Here is a 15,234-nt window from a genome sequence, read left to right as displayed (position 1 = left end):
TAAATTTTTGGAAATATAGCTCTATCACTTCTATCGATGTAAATATCATTTATTTTGTTACTTATAAATATGTCAAAAAAGCCGTGGTGGCCTAGTGGTTTGACCTATCGCCTCTCAAGCAGAGGGTCGTGGGTTCAAACCCCGGCTCGCACCTCTGAGTTTTTCGAAATTCATGTGCGGAATTACATTTGAATAGTCGTTACACGAGCCTTGCGGTGAAGGAAAACATCGTGAGGAAACCTGCACAAATCTGCGAAGCAATTCAATGGTGTGTGTGAAGTTCCCAATCCGCACTGGGCCCGCGTGGGAACTATGGCCCAAGCCCTCTTGTTCTGAGAGGAGGCCTGTGCCCAGCAGTGGGACGTATATAGGCTGGGATGATGATGATGATGATGATGAAATATGTCATGATTTCTATAGGTATTAATAATACTCTTTGGTCATGATCCGTCATGGCGACATAATATAAAGAGAACTGACGTTGTCATGGCGATTTCTATACGGTTTGTGCTAGTGTCGCCCCCTGCGCAGAGCTTTACCTAATATGCCCTATTCTTAAATTTAATTGAAATGGTTTAATTCCATGTACGAGGTAAATGAACTTGCTAATGAAAGTTATTTAAAATAACCTATTAATTAGTTACAAAATAATTACTTAGTTACAATTTAATGATACCTTCATTAGCCAATTACCTAAATATTGAAAGTTGATAAAAATAATGAACTAAATTTTAGACTGAAACACTGAATTCATGAACTTGAAAGTTCACGAATTCAATGGTTTTTAGGGTTGCGTAGCTTTAATCACAACACGAAAACCTATATAACCTATATCATCAAATTACTAAACAACTACGATCGTCTGAAAACCAAAAAAAATCACAAAAGACAAAAGTTTTTATCTGGTGGATAATTAAAAAGCAAAATCGAGTTAGTAAACTTGTAACATGTTGCCGCTTTTTGTTAAAGGCTTCCTTGGTGCCTTTGATTTCTTTTAAGTGTTTCTTATATTTACTTATATGACTTTTATTCGTAACTGGTCTAACAATTTTCATTTTAGTAAAACTATTTTCGAATTAAAGCCCATTTTGTGAAAGCCGAAGCCAATCCCGTGCTGTTTCAGTTATTTTGTTGTTACGAAACCTATTGCCGCATAAATCGATTTTCACTTCACCTCTTCTCAATTAAGTTTATCATAATTTATATTTTTAACATAACGAAGCTTATCACTAACTAATCAGAACTTTTTACGATAGAACTCCCTATAAAACGGTACATTTTGAATTGTGTTTTTTATTTAAGTTTCGTAACCCGCAGTATGAGTTATTCAAGAGTTGTACTGTGTCTGTTTGGAGTTCACTACGCTGGTAAGTGAAAATAAAATATTTATCAAATTAAAGGCCTGTTTTACTACTCATTGATAACTTTTATAAGATTTATGTGACAGATATCAGTGATGATATCTCTGTTTGTTTTGACCGAATAAACAAAAACAACATCACATATCTGTTACAAATTTATTAATGAGCGGTGAAACGTATGAATGACTTGTTTTAATTATCTCTTGATCATGATGTAATGTACCTTATGTTAACTTATGTACGGGTTCGTCTAAATGCTCAATGAGGGCTATCGCGTATGAATTCGCCGCTAGAGGCGCTAGTGTAGCGTGAGGTCTCCGAAATGTCAAATCTCATAGTTTTTGGGTGAGTTACACGGGTTTATTTATAATTTTGTGAATATTTTGCATTACCTGAAATTAATTATGGCAATTATGCGTTACGGGGCAATGAATGTCTGTGTTTTGAGACAGTTTTGTCTTAAGGAAACTTTTGTCCGACCCTTTTTTTCCCGAACAAAACGGGACTACGCAACACTGTGGTTGCTCGATATTTTATGGTACGGTTTTAAGGTGTATTAAATATGATTTTAATCTAAACTTTGTTTTCACGCCCGTAATAAGCGTGCGCATACTGCTCAGGCTCCCGCGCTTTTGCAGCGCCAAGAGCATGTTTGCGGACGCGAGAGTCAAGTGCCAGACTTCTTTGCAATACTGCGTTCTAGATCTGCCTCCTTCCTAGATCGCCTGAGCGGTACCAAGAATGAGATTTTGAGACTGGAGTATGACGATCTCAACGAGGGTTTTAAAAGACATTGGGCTATCGTGCATAGATCCGAAAATAGGAGCGTCACATGACAGGATGTGGATGTCGAGCTAGAACCCTGTATATATTTTATACAGGAATTTTATTTTTACTGTGTTCTTTTTAATAACAGACTTTGAAAGCCACACTAAAAACCCCACGCAAACAGTGGCGCCATCTAGAAAGACAAAAAACGATAGCGCGCAAATTCCAATTTTTACAAGCAAGTATTGAATTATGACGGCAAACACATCATATTTCGACGGGGTTGTAGACTGCGAAACATATGGGTAAGGCCGCGAATTTTAACCAATGTGACATAGAAATAACATAAAAAAATACGTGACGTTACCATAAAACGTAACGCAATTTTTTATAAAGCCTAGATCAAACTGGTAAAAATTCCCATTAGATAACGTATGTATGAAAAAAAATACATGTCATATAATAAAGTGAAGTTTTAGTTTTACTAGAACTTTCTGACGATACTGATCTTAAATCTGTCCTATATGAGATCTATAGAGCTAAACATGAGAATGTGGAAGTAGAAGTACCCTCTAGTTGACGAACATCTTTCAAAAGTGTATCTTTACATGCCTCTCTAACACTGACAATAAAGGTGCACATTTATAAGCATAACGAATTTGTGTGGTTTTTTTTTATTCAACTGGATGGCAAACGATCAAATGAGTAAGAGATCACCACCGCCCATAAAAATCTGCAACGCCAAGGGTATTGCAGACGCGTTGCCAACCTAGAGGCCTATGATGGGATACCTCACGTGCCAGTAATTTCACCGGCTGTCTTACTCACCACGCCGAAACACAACAGTGCAAGCACTGCTGCTTCACGGCAGGATTAGCGAGGAAGATGGTGGTAGCAATCCGGGCGGACCTTGCACAAGGTCCTACCACCTAGTTGTGAGCATGCTTGTGACTTCGACTGTACAAGCTATTAAATACCTCAAAGAAATGGCCAAAACCCTAAATCACAGGTTTTACCAATTTAGGAAGTAGTATCTTAGTTAAGTGGACAATGTAAAAAGATGTTTTTGGAATAAAATTATTATGATTATTAAGTTTAGGTAACAAATGAACTAATGAATCTCTCCGTTTGTCTCTCACTTTAAATACGCTATGCATGTAGCAGGACGTGAACACATAACTCGCCACAATTCTCTTGTGCCGATCCCTGCACCTACAGATTAAAATTTATTTAACTTCAAAATATCCATCTAACTAACTTACTGTGCGTGCAGTCATTGGAAACCTAATAATAAACTGGTGTAAGTTAGAATTTTTCTGTGTGAACTTCCCTTTACCACATTTTTTCGTTACGTTATGTACAAAATACGTAGCATTTTGTAAAATGTAACGTATCGTAACGAAAGTGTAACGTATTTTATACAAAAAATCGTTTATCATGGTGAATAACGACATTTTGAACATAATAACACATGCCACTTACATGGAAAAGATTACCCTATCGTATGACAAAACAACCAGTTAAAAATAATCACTACTTACCCTTAAAATCGAACAAGCACTTTCGACGTTTTTTCGAAAAAAAACCGCCGCGTCACTTTTGATGGCTGTTTGTCAACAAACTGATGAGATTTATTTATCTCATCGATGTTGCCCTATTAGAGTATTAGTTGCCAGTGTACAAAAACAAATTTCTATCGAAATTGGCGTTAAAGGTAGCTTAATTAAGCGTCACCTAAGTATTCGTAACGAAAACGTGGTTTTTGGCACGTGAAAAGAAATAATATAAAACATGAAAATTATTTGCTTATCATGATTCCGCAATCGGTAGAACTATCGTTATATCATAAAATTTTGTTTAAACAAAAATCATGATCATGAGAAGTTAAATAGCATGAAAATAATAAGGTATTAAGTACTCATGGTCAAAAAAAAAGTCAATTTTCGTTACGTTTTGGAGGTAATATATTTTTATTATTTTTTTAAAAGGGTTTAAATCAATTATCTCATTTGCGACCTTGAGAGTTTATATCGTGTCATATAATAAAAAAAAAATTAAACCTCTAGGTGTAATCAGTTTTTTTTTATCAGCGTTCCAAATTTGAAACGTCCAAATTGGTCAAAATTCGCGGCCTTACCCATATCCTACCTTTTGAGCTCCCAATTAAACGCTGTTTCTATCGTAATGGTCACGGGTAGTTAAATAAAAATGTAAAATAAACAAAGTCAAAGGTCAGCCAGTCTAGAACATCACTCATAGAAACTGTCCATGTCCTGTAGAAAATAGTAACAACACGGTACGGCGAGGGTGGATAGACACGTCGAGGGGAAAATAGATTTAATGCTCGAGTTTAACACTCTGCTTTTCACTTCTATGGCGAGGAAATGAAATAGCAACAGTGAAAACAATTGTTCACTCACTATGTCAATTTTATTTTTCATGCATTACTATAATTAGTTAATTTTTTTTTGTATTATTGATTTATTTTGATTGATTTTTAGTTTTATATAAATAAAAAATGTTTTAAAAAATATAAAGAAACTTCTTTGTTTGTGGCTGTTAAGTGTTGACACCTAATTACCTTGGTCTTAGACGAAGATTTTATTTTATGCACTAGTGCATAAAAAGTCATTTTATGTCGCCTAGATCCAGCATAAACACCAACTTTACGAGCATGAGAAGTGAAAAATATATAATTACTGTGTAGTATGTCGTATGTATGTAGTATGGCTTAAAGCTTGTGACCCATATCGTGCAAAGAGCAGAAATGGAATTAAGGTGCCATTTCCTTTGTAACTGTCACATTTTTGTCGTCAACATGGCAACAATTTTGTATTAGAAATTGAGAAATTTCAGTCCGTTTTTCATCCGCATAATAATTACCTACTTTTTCGTTCCGCTTTCTAATTACTTTAAGTGTAAGTAGTTTAAATATTTATTTAACTTGTTATCGTGAAATTGTGGCGAATCGTACTTAACAGCATTTAACAGTGTTTGATTTTTTTAGGAGCCACACTATTGTGGCCTGAAACTTATCACTTCAGGGCCGTACTGAAAATACCATCGGCTAATATAACAGAACCGTACGAAGTTTGGTATGTATTTATGAAAATTTCGCTGTTTTCTGAGCGTAATTTATAAAATTATAATATTGAAAGTACTACTTTCTAATATTTTTAAATTTAATTGTTAACTTTCAGGGCCGATGGTGAAACTGAAAATTACAGATTTGATTTTTATAATGGCATGACAAAAATATTTAGAAAACAGAGCGTTAATAATGAAACTACGTATTACTCGGTAGGTGAGACGTTATTTAATCTCGCTGTTTAGTTTATTGTAAAAATAATATTGTATCTTGATTCGACCGTTTAATTATCTTCTTCTTAGTGTAAATTAAAACTACTCAAATAATTAAACTTCTGACAAACTATAAGGGCCAGCTGAAGCCCATGGACGTAGAAAGCTGAAATTTAGCATAGAGTCCCTGTAAAATGCAGACAAGACATTAAACGAATTGCGAGCTTTTTTAACAGAAGGAAAGCCACAGGGGCAAGCTATAGTCTGCACATTTTTGTAGCTCATTGACTATTGCAAAAGTGAACTAACAGACACTTTACATCTATAAAATTGCTACCCGAAGAGGCCAGATAGAAATTTGCCTAACTATTATCAATAACGGTTTTTTTCAATCGCGGAAATTTTAAGGTTAGGCCATTTTATACAGGCTATTATTACTTTTACAGATAAACCCTGAATCGACGGGTTCGTACCTGAATAAAGAGGTCTGTCATGAGCTGCAAGCTGACTCCCGCTTGGTAAGCTCCGTGCTACGCAAGACCTATTTACCCCTATCTGGACGTTTATCATTTGTGGGTGAGTTATTATAGTTTTTATATCTGGACGGAAGTTATAGGTCGAATCACAAGATTTAGTAGGTACGAATGTATTGAAGGAAGTAATACCTAACACTTGTTTGTCAATGTGGACAAGTGGTAATACTTTGTGGACTCTATACATGGACCTGGGCCTCCTACCTAATGTATACGAGTTGGTTAATAAAAATAGTGATTTATTAATATTTCTGGAATAATAAAAAAACCCCATACTTACTTACACACACAAACATCACTCCTGGATTCCAAATGGGGTAGGCAGAGCACACGAAACGTTACCGCTTCGGAGCCACTTTTAGCAGTTTTAGGTTTTAAGTTTGACAAAAAACGGTACAAAAGTGACAGTATACAGATACTCAATTAAACAAAAGAAATCTTTCCGTAATTATAACGAAATCACTCATTCTATAAATGTGACTAATGTGCAATTTAAGGAAAGTTTCAAAGAGTTGGAAAAGTTCTCGGAAATTTCTGGAAATTTTCACTAGGAAAATTTATGTTAGTGAAACGGAGTTTTAACCGCCATACAAAATTGTGAAGTTTCCAAAATTTTCCTACTAGAAAAATTCCGCAAGTTTGGAAAGTTTTGTTTGGCACATCAGTACATGCGTCATTCATGTCAGCTCTGGTGAAACCATCTATAATGTAAAAATTAATGGTAATCAAATCGTTCATAGAAAGTATTCCTACAAACTATTATCACAACAAAACCACCACTTAATTGCGAACCCTTCGGCCGCATACGTAACCGGAGTTTCGTAACCAGTTGCGGAGGAAAACTTTTTTGTTCTTATACGAAACCAGTTACCACAGGTTACGAACGAATACTTTTTGTTCTTGCACGAAACTAGGACCAGTGATCGACTTCTGGTTTTTTATTGAAGCTTATTTTGACAGTAGTGTTTTTCCAATCAGAGTCGACACAGACACAGTGTTGACGGAGCTCCGCTCACGCGGAGCTCCTACTTTTGTGTAGTTTTGGCCCTCGGGCCGATGTAAACTTAACATAACCTATACTTACCTATGTTTCTGTGTCGATAAAAATTGGGAAATTGAAATTTGTGAATGAGTTTCAAAATAAGATTCTGTATTCTGTAAGGGAAACCAGTTTAGAAACAGAATTATTTTTCTTCATTTGAAACCAGGTTTCCGAAAAAAAAAAAGGTTCGAACCTTTAGTTTCCAAGGTGGCCGAAGGGATTGCGAAACATAATTAACATTTTGCAAAAGTATAAGCTAACGTTGCTTGCTCCCGATATTATTCAATAAATTATTGCTAGTATCCATAGTACAAGCAAGCTTTGCTTAGTTTGGGACAAGGTCAATCGGTGGCAATAATGCCCCATGATATTTATTTATTTATCGTATAATTATTCCGACAGGCATAGAATCACTGAACAATGTCAAGACTAATAAATGGGTATACAGAGCTAAGAGCACGGAGTATGATGTGACAGTCGACCACAGAGTCTGGACCCTCACTAAAAGCGTTATAAGCGGTAACAGTAAAGTGTGGATACCTATAAGGTGAGTAAATGAAGCAAATTGATTTACTTAAGCATTCTAACCATGTAATGCACCATCAAATTAGTTCTGCCACGTCAACGTGACGTCAGAACTGGATGTTTCTGTACATTTGTGCATTACCTGTAATGCACGGACTTATCGACCTATGACTGTGGTAAAAGGATGGGACTGTGAAGGTGTTAATAAATTTAAACGGGCTTATGGCGAGTCGTACCTACTCGCGCACTGAGGGTTCTACAAAGGGTTGAAAAAACACAGTACGCTTTCGGTCATATATATAAGTAGATATCCAGTGTTAACAAAGCCCAGATTTTAAGCAAAATATACGAAACGTGGAATTATATTAATCGACATTAAAAAAATTAAAATTTGAAAGGGAAAATCCAATTTATTAATGTAATATTGGTAACTATAGTTGTAACTATATAGGTGTATAAGTAGTAATAAATATTATAAGATTATCACCAAATTTCAAAATCACAGGTCAATAGAAAGTCAAACCATTGTCTTTTTATTTGTTAAAGTTTTTTTGCTGACTATATCTGTTTATTGTCAAATATTTTCTTTCTCACAAACTTAAGATACTCTTTTATGTCCTACTCTATTCAAATATCTTTCTTTTGCTGTCGTAAAGGTCACCTTACGTATTTTCGTAACTGCAATTATACCTATTGCCATTCACGAAGACGCGTGATTTTGTCAAATTAGACATTAATAACATTGTAATAAGAACCACGGCACGCGTCATCGTAAATGACTCTACCTATAACAATAATTATGCACGTTTATGCCAAATATTTTACCATCTGTGTATTCGATTTTAAGACACGAGTATCGGCTGCTACAAGGAGACAGAGAGCTTGATTTTATGCAACATGACTACGCCAACTTTACTCTGGACCAACCTGACTCTACAGTATTTAATTTACCAACCGGTAAGCTTGATGGCATTCAATGCCAACTCACCATTAACCGCCATTAACACGAAATAAAAAACAAGAGTAAATGGCATGTTTACGAGACACGTTGATCATAAATAATGTTCGACTCAGCGTAGTTATATGCCAATTTCTGTGCCTAATTAAATTTGATATTTTTTAAGTAGCATCCGGGATTAACGCTGTCATCGTTCATCCACTATTACTTCTCATGATAATATTTCGTTTTATAGAATTTACTAGACAATGGCTAAATTGTCCTCCGATGGACAAAGCCACATTTTTTCAAAAAAACTAAATTAACTAAGTAGCATCCGTAGGTAGTTCTATAGCCATGTATTCTGTTGTGTTGAATCTAAATGCTTTTGCATAGAGTTCAATGAATGAGTCGTTTATTCACGGAACATCATCATCCCAGCCTATATACGTCCACTGCAGGGCACAGGCCTCCTCACGGAATGAGAGGGCTTGGGCAGTACCTAGTTCCCACGCGGGCCCAGTGCGGATTGGGAACTTCACACACACCGTTGAATTGCTTCGCAGGTTTGTTTTGCAGTTTTCCTCACGATGTTTTTCTTCACCGTAAAGCTCGGAACACATGGTACAAAAATATAGTTGATTAAGTGCATTATTATTAGTGATCCACAATAATGTTCAGCGATCAGGCATGCCAAAGCTTTAAACAAAAACCATGCTTAAATTTGCAAGATACATAATTACACAAAAAAGACAAAATAAATTAAAATGTAAAAAAATGCATAGAATTACGCCGATATTTAAATTAACCAATAGTAGGTAATCAAATCATACATGTCAATTATATTCGAATATAGGTACCGGGTCTCATTTCGTTTCCTCTTGTGTTTTCTATTCCGACACTTATTATGTTAGCTAGTGGTGTAGGTAAACTCACTTATTAGTAACATAAAAGGAACACAGATTTCACGCTAGTCACAAAAGAGACCGCACGTAATACCCTCGTATGCTTATTTTTAGTCCTCGTATAGTTATTTTCCACCTCCAGCATTTAACTGCTTATCCATAAAACCATACATTTCATTTTTAATACAAGCTTTTTTGCTGGCTGTACTTTTTGTTGGCTGTACTTGTATTGTCACCCAAACTTCATTTGCATACCAAATTTCACGTCGATGCCATTAACCGTTGAAGAGTTCCGTCCTGCGGAGACGATCCTGGCAGGACTACCAGGATGCCACTACCAGATTATTGTATTGTCACGCAATTTACATAAGTATTCCAAATTTCAAGTTAACTGACTACTGGAAGTTGGTCAAATTTAACTTGCAAGATTTGATTACAGACAGACAGACAAACAGACAGACAACGGGACAGGTGAAACTAAATAAAAGCTTGTAAAATGGTTATTTCAGAGACTGATTAAAAAAAAGATTGATAACTCGAAAAAATTGTGTGCTTATTGACTCCGGAAGAGGCGGAACAGTGGGGTCTTCGATTTTGGAAAGAAATATAAACGAGAACATTTAATTCCTTTATATTATTTGTTCTGTGTCTAAAATGGAAAAAAAAACTTGTACCAAAAACAAATTGATTATAACGTGTGACTGATAGAGATGCTATCTTTTCAGATTTAAAATGCCCATTATATGAAAGTGAACTTCGTTATGAAGCTGTCGATCCAATTTTGGAACTTGTAAACCCTGATCTAGAGCATGCTAGAACTAGTAAAGCTTTTGAAATGTAAGTATTACAATTGTTAGGGGCTGTTTCACCATCCATTGATTAGTGTTAAGTAACGGTTAAATGTGATGCTGTCTCTATTTGTTTTGTTCGAATAGACGAAGACGGCGGCACATTTAACCGTCACTTAACACTAATCAATGGATGGTGAAACAGCCCCTTAATGTTTAAAAAAAAATTGTGACTGTTTTTTTGTGGAATGTACTTTAATTGTCATAAAAACCACGTAATATCTGTTCCAAATTTCAAACCCAGCCGATCACTAACCGTTAATGAATTTCGCATTAAAGGTTTTTCTTCGGATATTTTCGAGTTCAATGTTTATTTAATTGTGACTTTTCTAGAAATAATTGTATCTAATTATCTAATCCAGGGTTTCGCAAGTGGGGTACGCGAACCTAGGGTTCGCCATTCGACGGCAGGGGGTTCGCGACAAGATTTACGTAATGGTGGCGTAATGACTGGCAGGCACTGGCGGCACACATGGTGGCGCGCGCGCGACTAATTTCGTCGTTCACAGTCAATTTTATTGTTTTCTTTGGGAGGTTAGAGGAGGGGGGGGGGATTGAATTAGTTAAGGGGTTCGCTGTCACCTGGAAACTTTTAACAGCACGTAACGCGGGGTACCTGGAGCCGAAAGTTTGAGAAACCCTGATCTAATCTATCAATCTAATACCTTTTAAACGAGCAATCTTATATAGAATCAGAATCTCGATGCGGCTCCAACGATTTCGATGAAATTTAGTATGTGGGGGTTTTCGGGTATGACGTTATGAAAAATCGATCTAGCTTGGTCTTATTTCTGGGAAAACGCGTATTATCGAGTATCAGCCCCAGCAAAGCTTCCCAGGTACTAAAAATATAATGTGTGAAAATGCTTTCAGATATAAACTCAAACATAACAAAGAATACAAAACCAAAGACGAACATTTCATGAGACTGCAAGTTTTCAAAAACAATTTGAGGTAAGCGAGTTACTTTTTAGTTCTACCTGTTGATATGTTTTTCAATAGCAAGATATTTGTAGAGACTAATCATTTTTGAATAATACCTATATATTTTCAGATATATTCAATCTATAAATCGTCAGCAAAATTCATACAAGCTTGCTGTCAATCACTTAGCTGATGCGACCGAAGATGAGTTGTCTGTTTTTCTAGGCACAGAAATAAGCTCAGAACTTTATGATTCAGATAGCGAATTTGTGGACGACGACATTAACGCAAAAGGCTATTTAGATTTGAGGATCACAGGTGCTGTCACGTCTGTAAAAGGTAAATGTCAGACATCATTACAAAGAAAACTGTAGGGAGAGGCCGCAATAGTGGTAGTATGGTAGTCTCCAGGCAGATGTTTTAAAGAAGTCGTATATGTCGGTGGCCGATCGTAAAATCCGCCAGATCACGAAATCCCTAGGCATATCGTGAAATGGCGCTATTTCACGAATTGGCTAAGGGACATCCGCCATATCGCTCAAAACTCACCGTTTAACGATTTGCCTAGTGACGTTTAGGCAGATCATGAAATTCCTAGGCCATATCGTTTCACGTCACAATTCATACTAACCACTCCTCGCTTCGCTCGTCGTACCTAAATTTTTCGTTTTTTCAGCATATTACGATGTATTAAATGATATTGTAACGGATAACTCACGTCTTAAACCAAGTTTAGCTCGACATGTTTCGGGCTATTTCGTAGCCCTTCTTCTCAAGAGCACGCCGCAACACGCATCACGCACACTACGCGCCACCGCTCTGCTCGCGCGACTGCGCGACGAAGCTAACACCGGCGCACAACTACTCGCATTTTATCGTCATTTTTATTGTCAATGTCTAATGTAGGGTAGCACACAACACTAACAACATCGCTCCGTAAAGGCACGTTTACACCAACCGATGAAGCAGCACGAGTATTTAAAACTGTTTTCCAACTCGGGGGTACCGACCAACCGCAATTCCGGTAAAAAATTCGGATGACGAATAATCTCAATGGCTACACGCTTTTTCCGCGGAATGAAAAACTTTTCTCTCGCAAGTACAGACACCTTATCAAACCTGATGTAATGCGTCAAATCCGAGTCCATTGAATGCTCGGCCACAGCAGAGCCCCTGTCGTCCTGTTTCCTCATAATACGTATGTGCTCCGATACCCTAGTAGACGCGTTACGACCAGTCTCACCGATATAGCTCTTGCCACACGAACACGGAATCATGTATACCCCGGGACCACTCAGAGGCTCCTTATCCTATACATGGGATACATGATTCCGTGTTCGTGTGGCAAGAGCTATATCGGTGAGACTGTTCGTAACGTGTCTACTAGGGTATCGGAGCACATACGTAGTATGAGGAAACAGGACGACAGGGGCTCTGCTGTGGCCGAGCATTCAATGGACTCTGATTTGACGCATTACATCAGGTTTGATAAGGTGTCTGTACTTGCGAGAGAAAAGTTTTTCATTCATGGCGCCATTTCACGATATGCCTAGGAATTTCGTGATCTGGCGGATTTTACGATCGGCCGCCGACATATCGGAGTTGAGAAACGTCGATAGCGCGATAGAAATGTTACGATTTCTTTATTTGTTGACTACGTGGTGCTAGGGTCGCTAATAAAACTACTAATGTGTTAATTGACTTCCTTTCCATTGCATATTACACTTGCGGTAACCTAACAAGCTGTCACGCTCATCATGATCTTGTTTGATAGATGGGTGAAGACCAAAGAGTTGCACACCTTAACGCGGGTGGTTAGAATTACTATTATTTTCTTCCATTGTGAAACGAAAATTAATCATACATTTGTATGGATAATTTTCGTGTCACAATGGAAAAAACAAAAAACTGGAAAATGAAAAACTGGAGGTCTACAGTGGGTACGATGAATGGAAAAAAAATTGTACCTATCAACACGAATACAAAAGACAGAGTTATAAAATTTTGCATACTTTTTTTGATTGACAGATCAAACAACTCTCTGTGGAAGCTGCTACGCTTTTGCAGTAGCTTCAGCGGTAGAATCTGCCGCCTACATAAGGAACGGGTTCCAACATCTCGAAGAATTAAGCGAGCAAGCGATCATTGATTGCACATGGGGGTAAGAACAACAAAATACGTGTCAAGATTTTTTTTTATGGTATAGGGGGTAAATGAGCAGGCGGATCGCCTGATGGTAAGCGATTACCGTCGCCCATGGACACCTGCAACACCAGAAGAGTCACAAGTGCGTTGCCGGCCTTTAAGGTAGGAGTACGCTCTTTTCTTGAAAACTTGAAGGTCATATCGGTCCGGGAATACCGCAGGCGATAGTTCATTCCAGAGTTTTGCTGTGCGAGGCAGGAAATTTCTGGAAAAACGCACAGTAGAGGACCGCCAACCATCTAAATGGTGAGGATGGAAGTGTTGTCGTGTAGGTCGGTGGCGAAAGGTTGCGGCAGGGATCAACCCGAATAACTCCTCGGAGCACTCCCCGTTGTACATGCGATAGAGGATGCACAGTGAAGCTACATCTCTACGCAGCGCTAGTAGCTAGTACAATTCGAATGTTAATCTCGCTCAGGGCTCGTCGGTTTTCTTCTTTTATTGAAGGTTCAATTCAGAAAGAAAAAGAAGACCGATCTTTTGTTTCGAATTCCGGACGTCATTCATTAACAAACTAATGTACGCCAGTGGCAATTAAAAGCTTCTACGTAATTGGGTCGTGCTTACAAAGCATTCCAATGTGCTTTCCAAGTTCAAAATTATCAAATACTGATAGCAATAAATTAACGTCAGTAAGTAAAGTTACTAAGACCACAAAAATTTGATGCATCGCATGGTATCATTACTTTCTAGCGGTGACATGGTGTCGTATGGAATTCAAACTCCCATCAAAAAAATGTACGAAAAATGTACTAAATTGAATGCTAATTAAAAAAAGGTGGTACTACACGTAGTTACGACAAAACAATGATCAATCTGTCACCGACCGGAGGGATAGTTCCTATCTATTTCACTATAATAATAATAATAATATAGGCATATTATCTCCGGTTGGCCTCATCTTGTTAACGGTGAGTATTTGCACAGACATAACTTAGTAGCCAGGATTATCCACCAGCAACTTGCTCTTCGATACGGCCTTGTAGACTCTGAGGTGCCGTATTATAGGTATGTCCCTGCGCCAGTTCTCGAAAATGGTCGTGCCACGCTCTATTGGGATCGATCTGTCATCACGGACAGGACTATTGTAGCCAATAAACCTGATATCGTGCTGACAGATCGATCAAACCGCCAGGCAGTGCTCGTCGACATCACCATCCCACATGACGAGAACCTCGTGAAGGCGAGAAGGACAAACTCAGCAAGTACCTTGACTTGGCTCACGAGGTGACTGCTATGTGGGATGTTGACTCGACGGGCATTGTCCCGATAGTCGTTTAGGCAAACGGCCTAATAGCGAAGAGTCTCGACCAACATCTCAAGAGACTCTCGCTAGATGGCTGGATCAAGGGCTAGAAACAGAAGGCGGTACTTCTGGACACGGCACGCATCGTCCGGAGGTTCCTCACTCTGCGGCTCTGACCACCGGTAGCTTGGGCCCTGCCCGTTACCGGCGGCAAACTAGTTTAGGTTTTTATAATATTTTTATTGTATGTACTTTTCTGTATTTTACTTCTTATAAGTAATTATAAAAACCTAATCCTAAAATAAAAGAAAAATAAAGAACATAATAATAATAATTACAATAACACATGAAAATAGTAAATACAATATACACATTTAGTGTGTCCCGCGAAAGTGAAACGGTCGCTGACTCAGCATTATGCTGAAGCGTTAGACGCCTGCAGCGCTGATTTTCTGCCAGAACCGTCTGTGACTCACGGAATACACTGAAATACATATTAAACATCCAAGACCTGAGAACAAATACGAATATCTGCCGGCCGGGAATCGAACCTGGGACCTCAAGTTTTTTTTTTTTTTTTTCTCAATAACATAAATTGTTTAAAGAAAATTATGTGCCAAACTGCATGACAGTTTGTTGG

General features: G+C 37.7%; 1 protein-coding gene across 1 annotated transcript; it reads left to right on the top strand.

The window, feature by feature from the left end:
* Positions 1-1,273: 1,273 nt before the first annotated feature.
* On the top strand, positions 1,274-13,323 carry LOC141444802 (counting factor associated protein D-like). The gene is made up of 10 exons (XM_074110459.1): positions 1,274-1,367; positions 5,137-5,224; positions 5,330-5,429; positions 5,876-6,005; positions 7,407-7,551; positions 8,377-8,486; positions 10,097-10,208; positions 11,093-11,173; positions 11,274-11,482; positions 13,172-13,323. Exons 1-10 carry the CDS (start codon positions 1,319-1,321, stop codon positions 13,306-13,308), a joined length of 1,161 nt encoding a protein of 386 aa, XP_073966560.1. The 5' UTR covers positions 1,274-1,318; the 3' UTR covers positions 13,309-13,323.
* The last annotated feature ends 1,911 nt before the right edge of the window (positions 13,324-15,234 follow it).

Source organism: Choristoneura fumiferana, chromosome 30, assembly GCF_025370935.1.
Source record: "Choristoneura fumiferana chromosome 30, NRCan_CFum_1, whole genome shotgun sequence".
Classification (NCBI taxonomy): domain Eukaryota; kingdom Metazoa; phylum Arthropoda; class Insecta; order Lepidoptera; family Tortricidae; genus Choristoneura; species Choristoneura fumiferana.
This window is presented reverse-complemented; position numbering and strand designations above follow the sequence as displayed.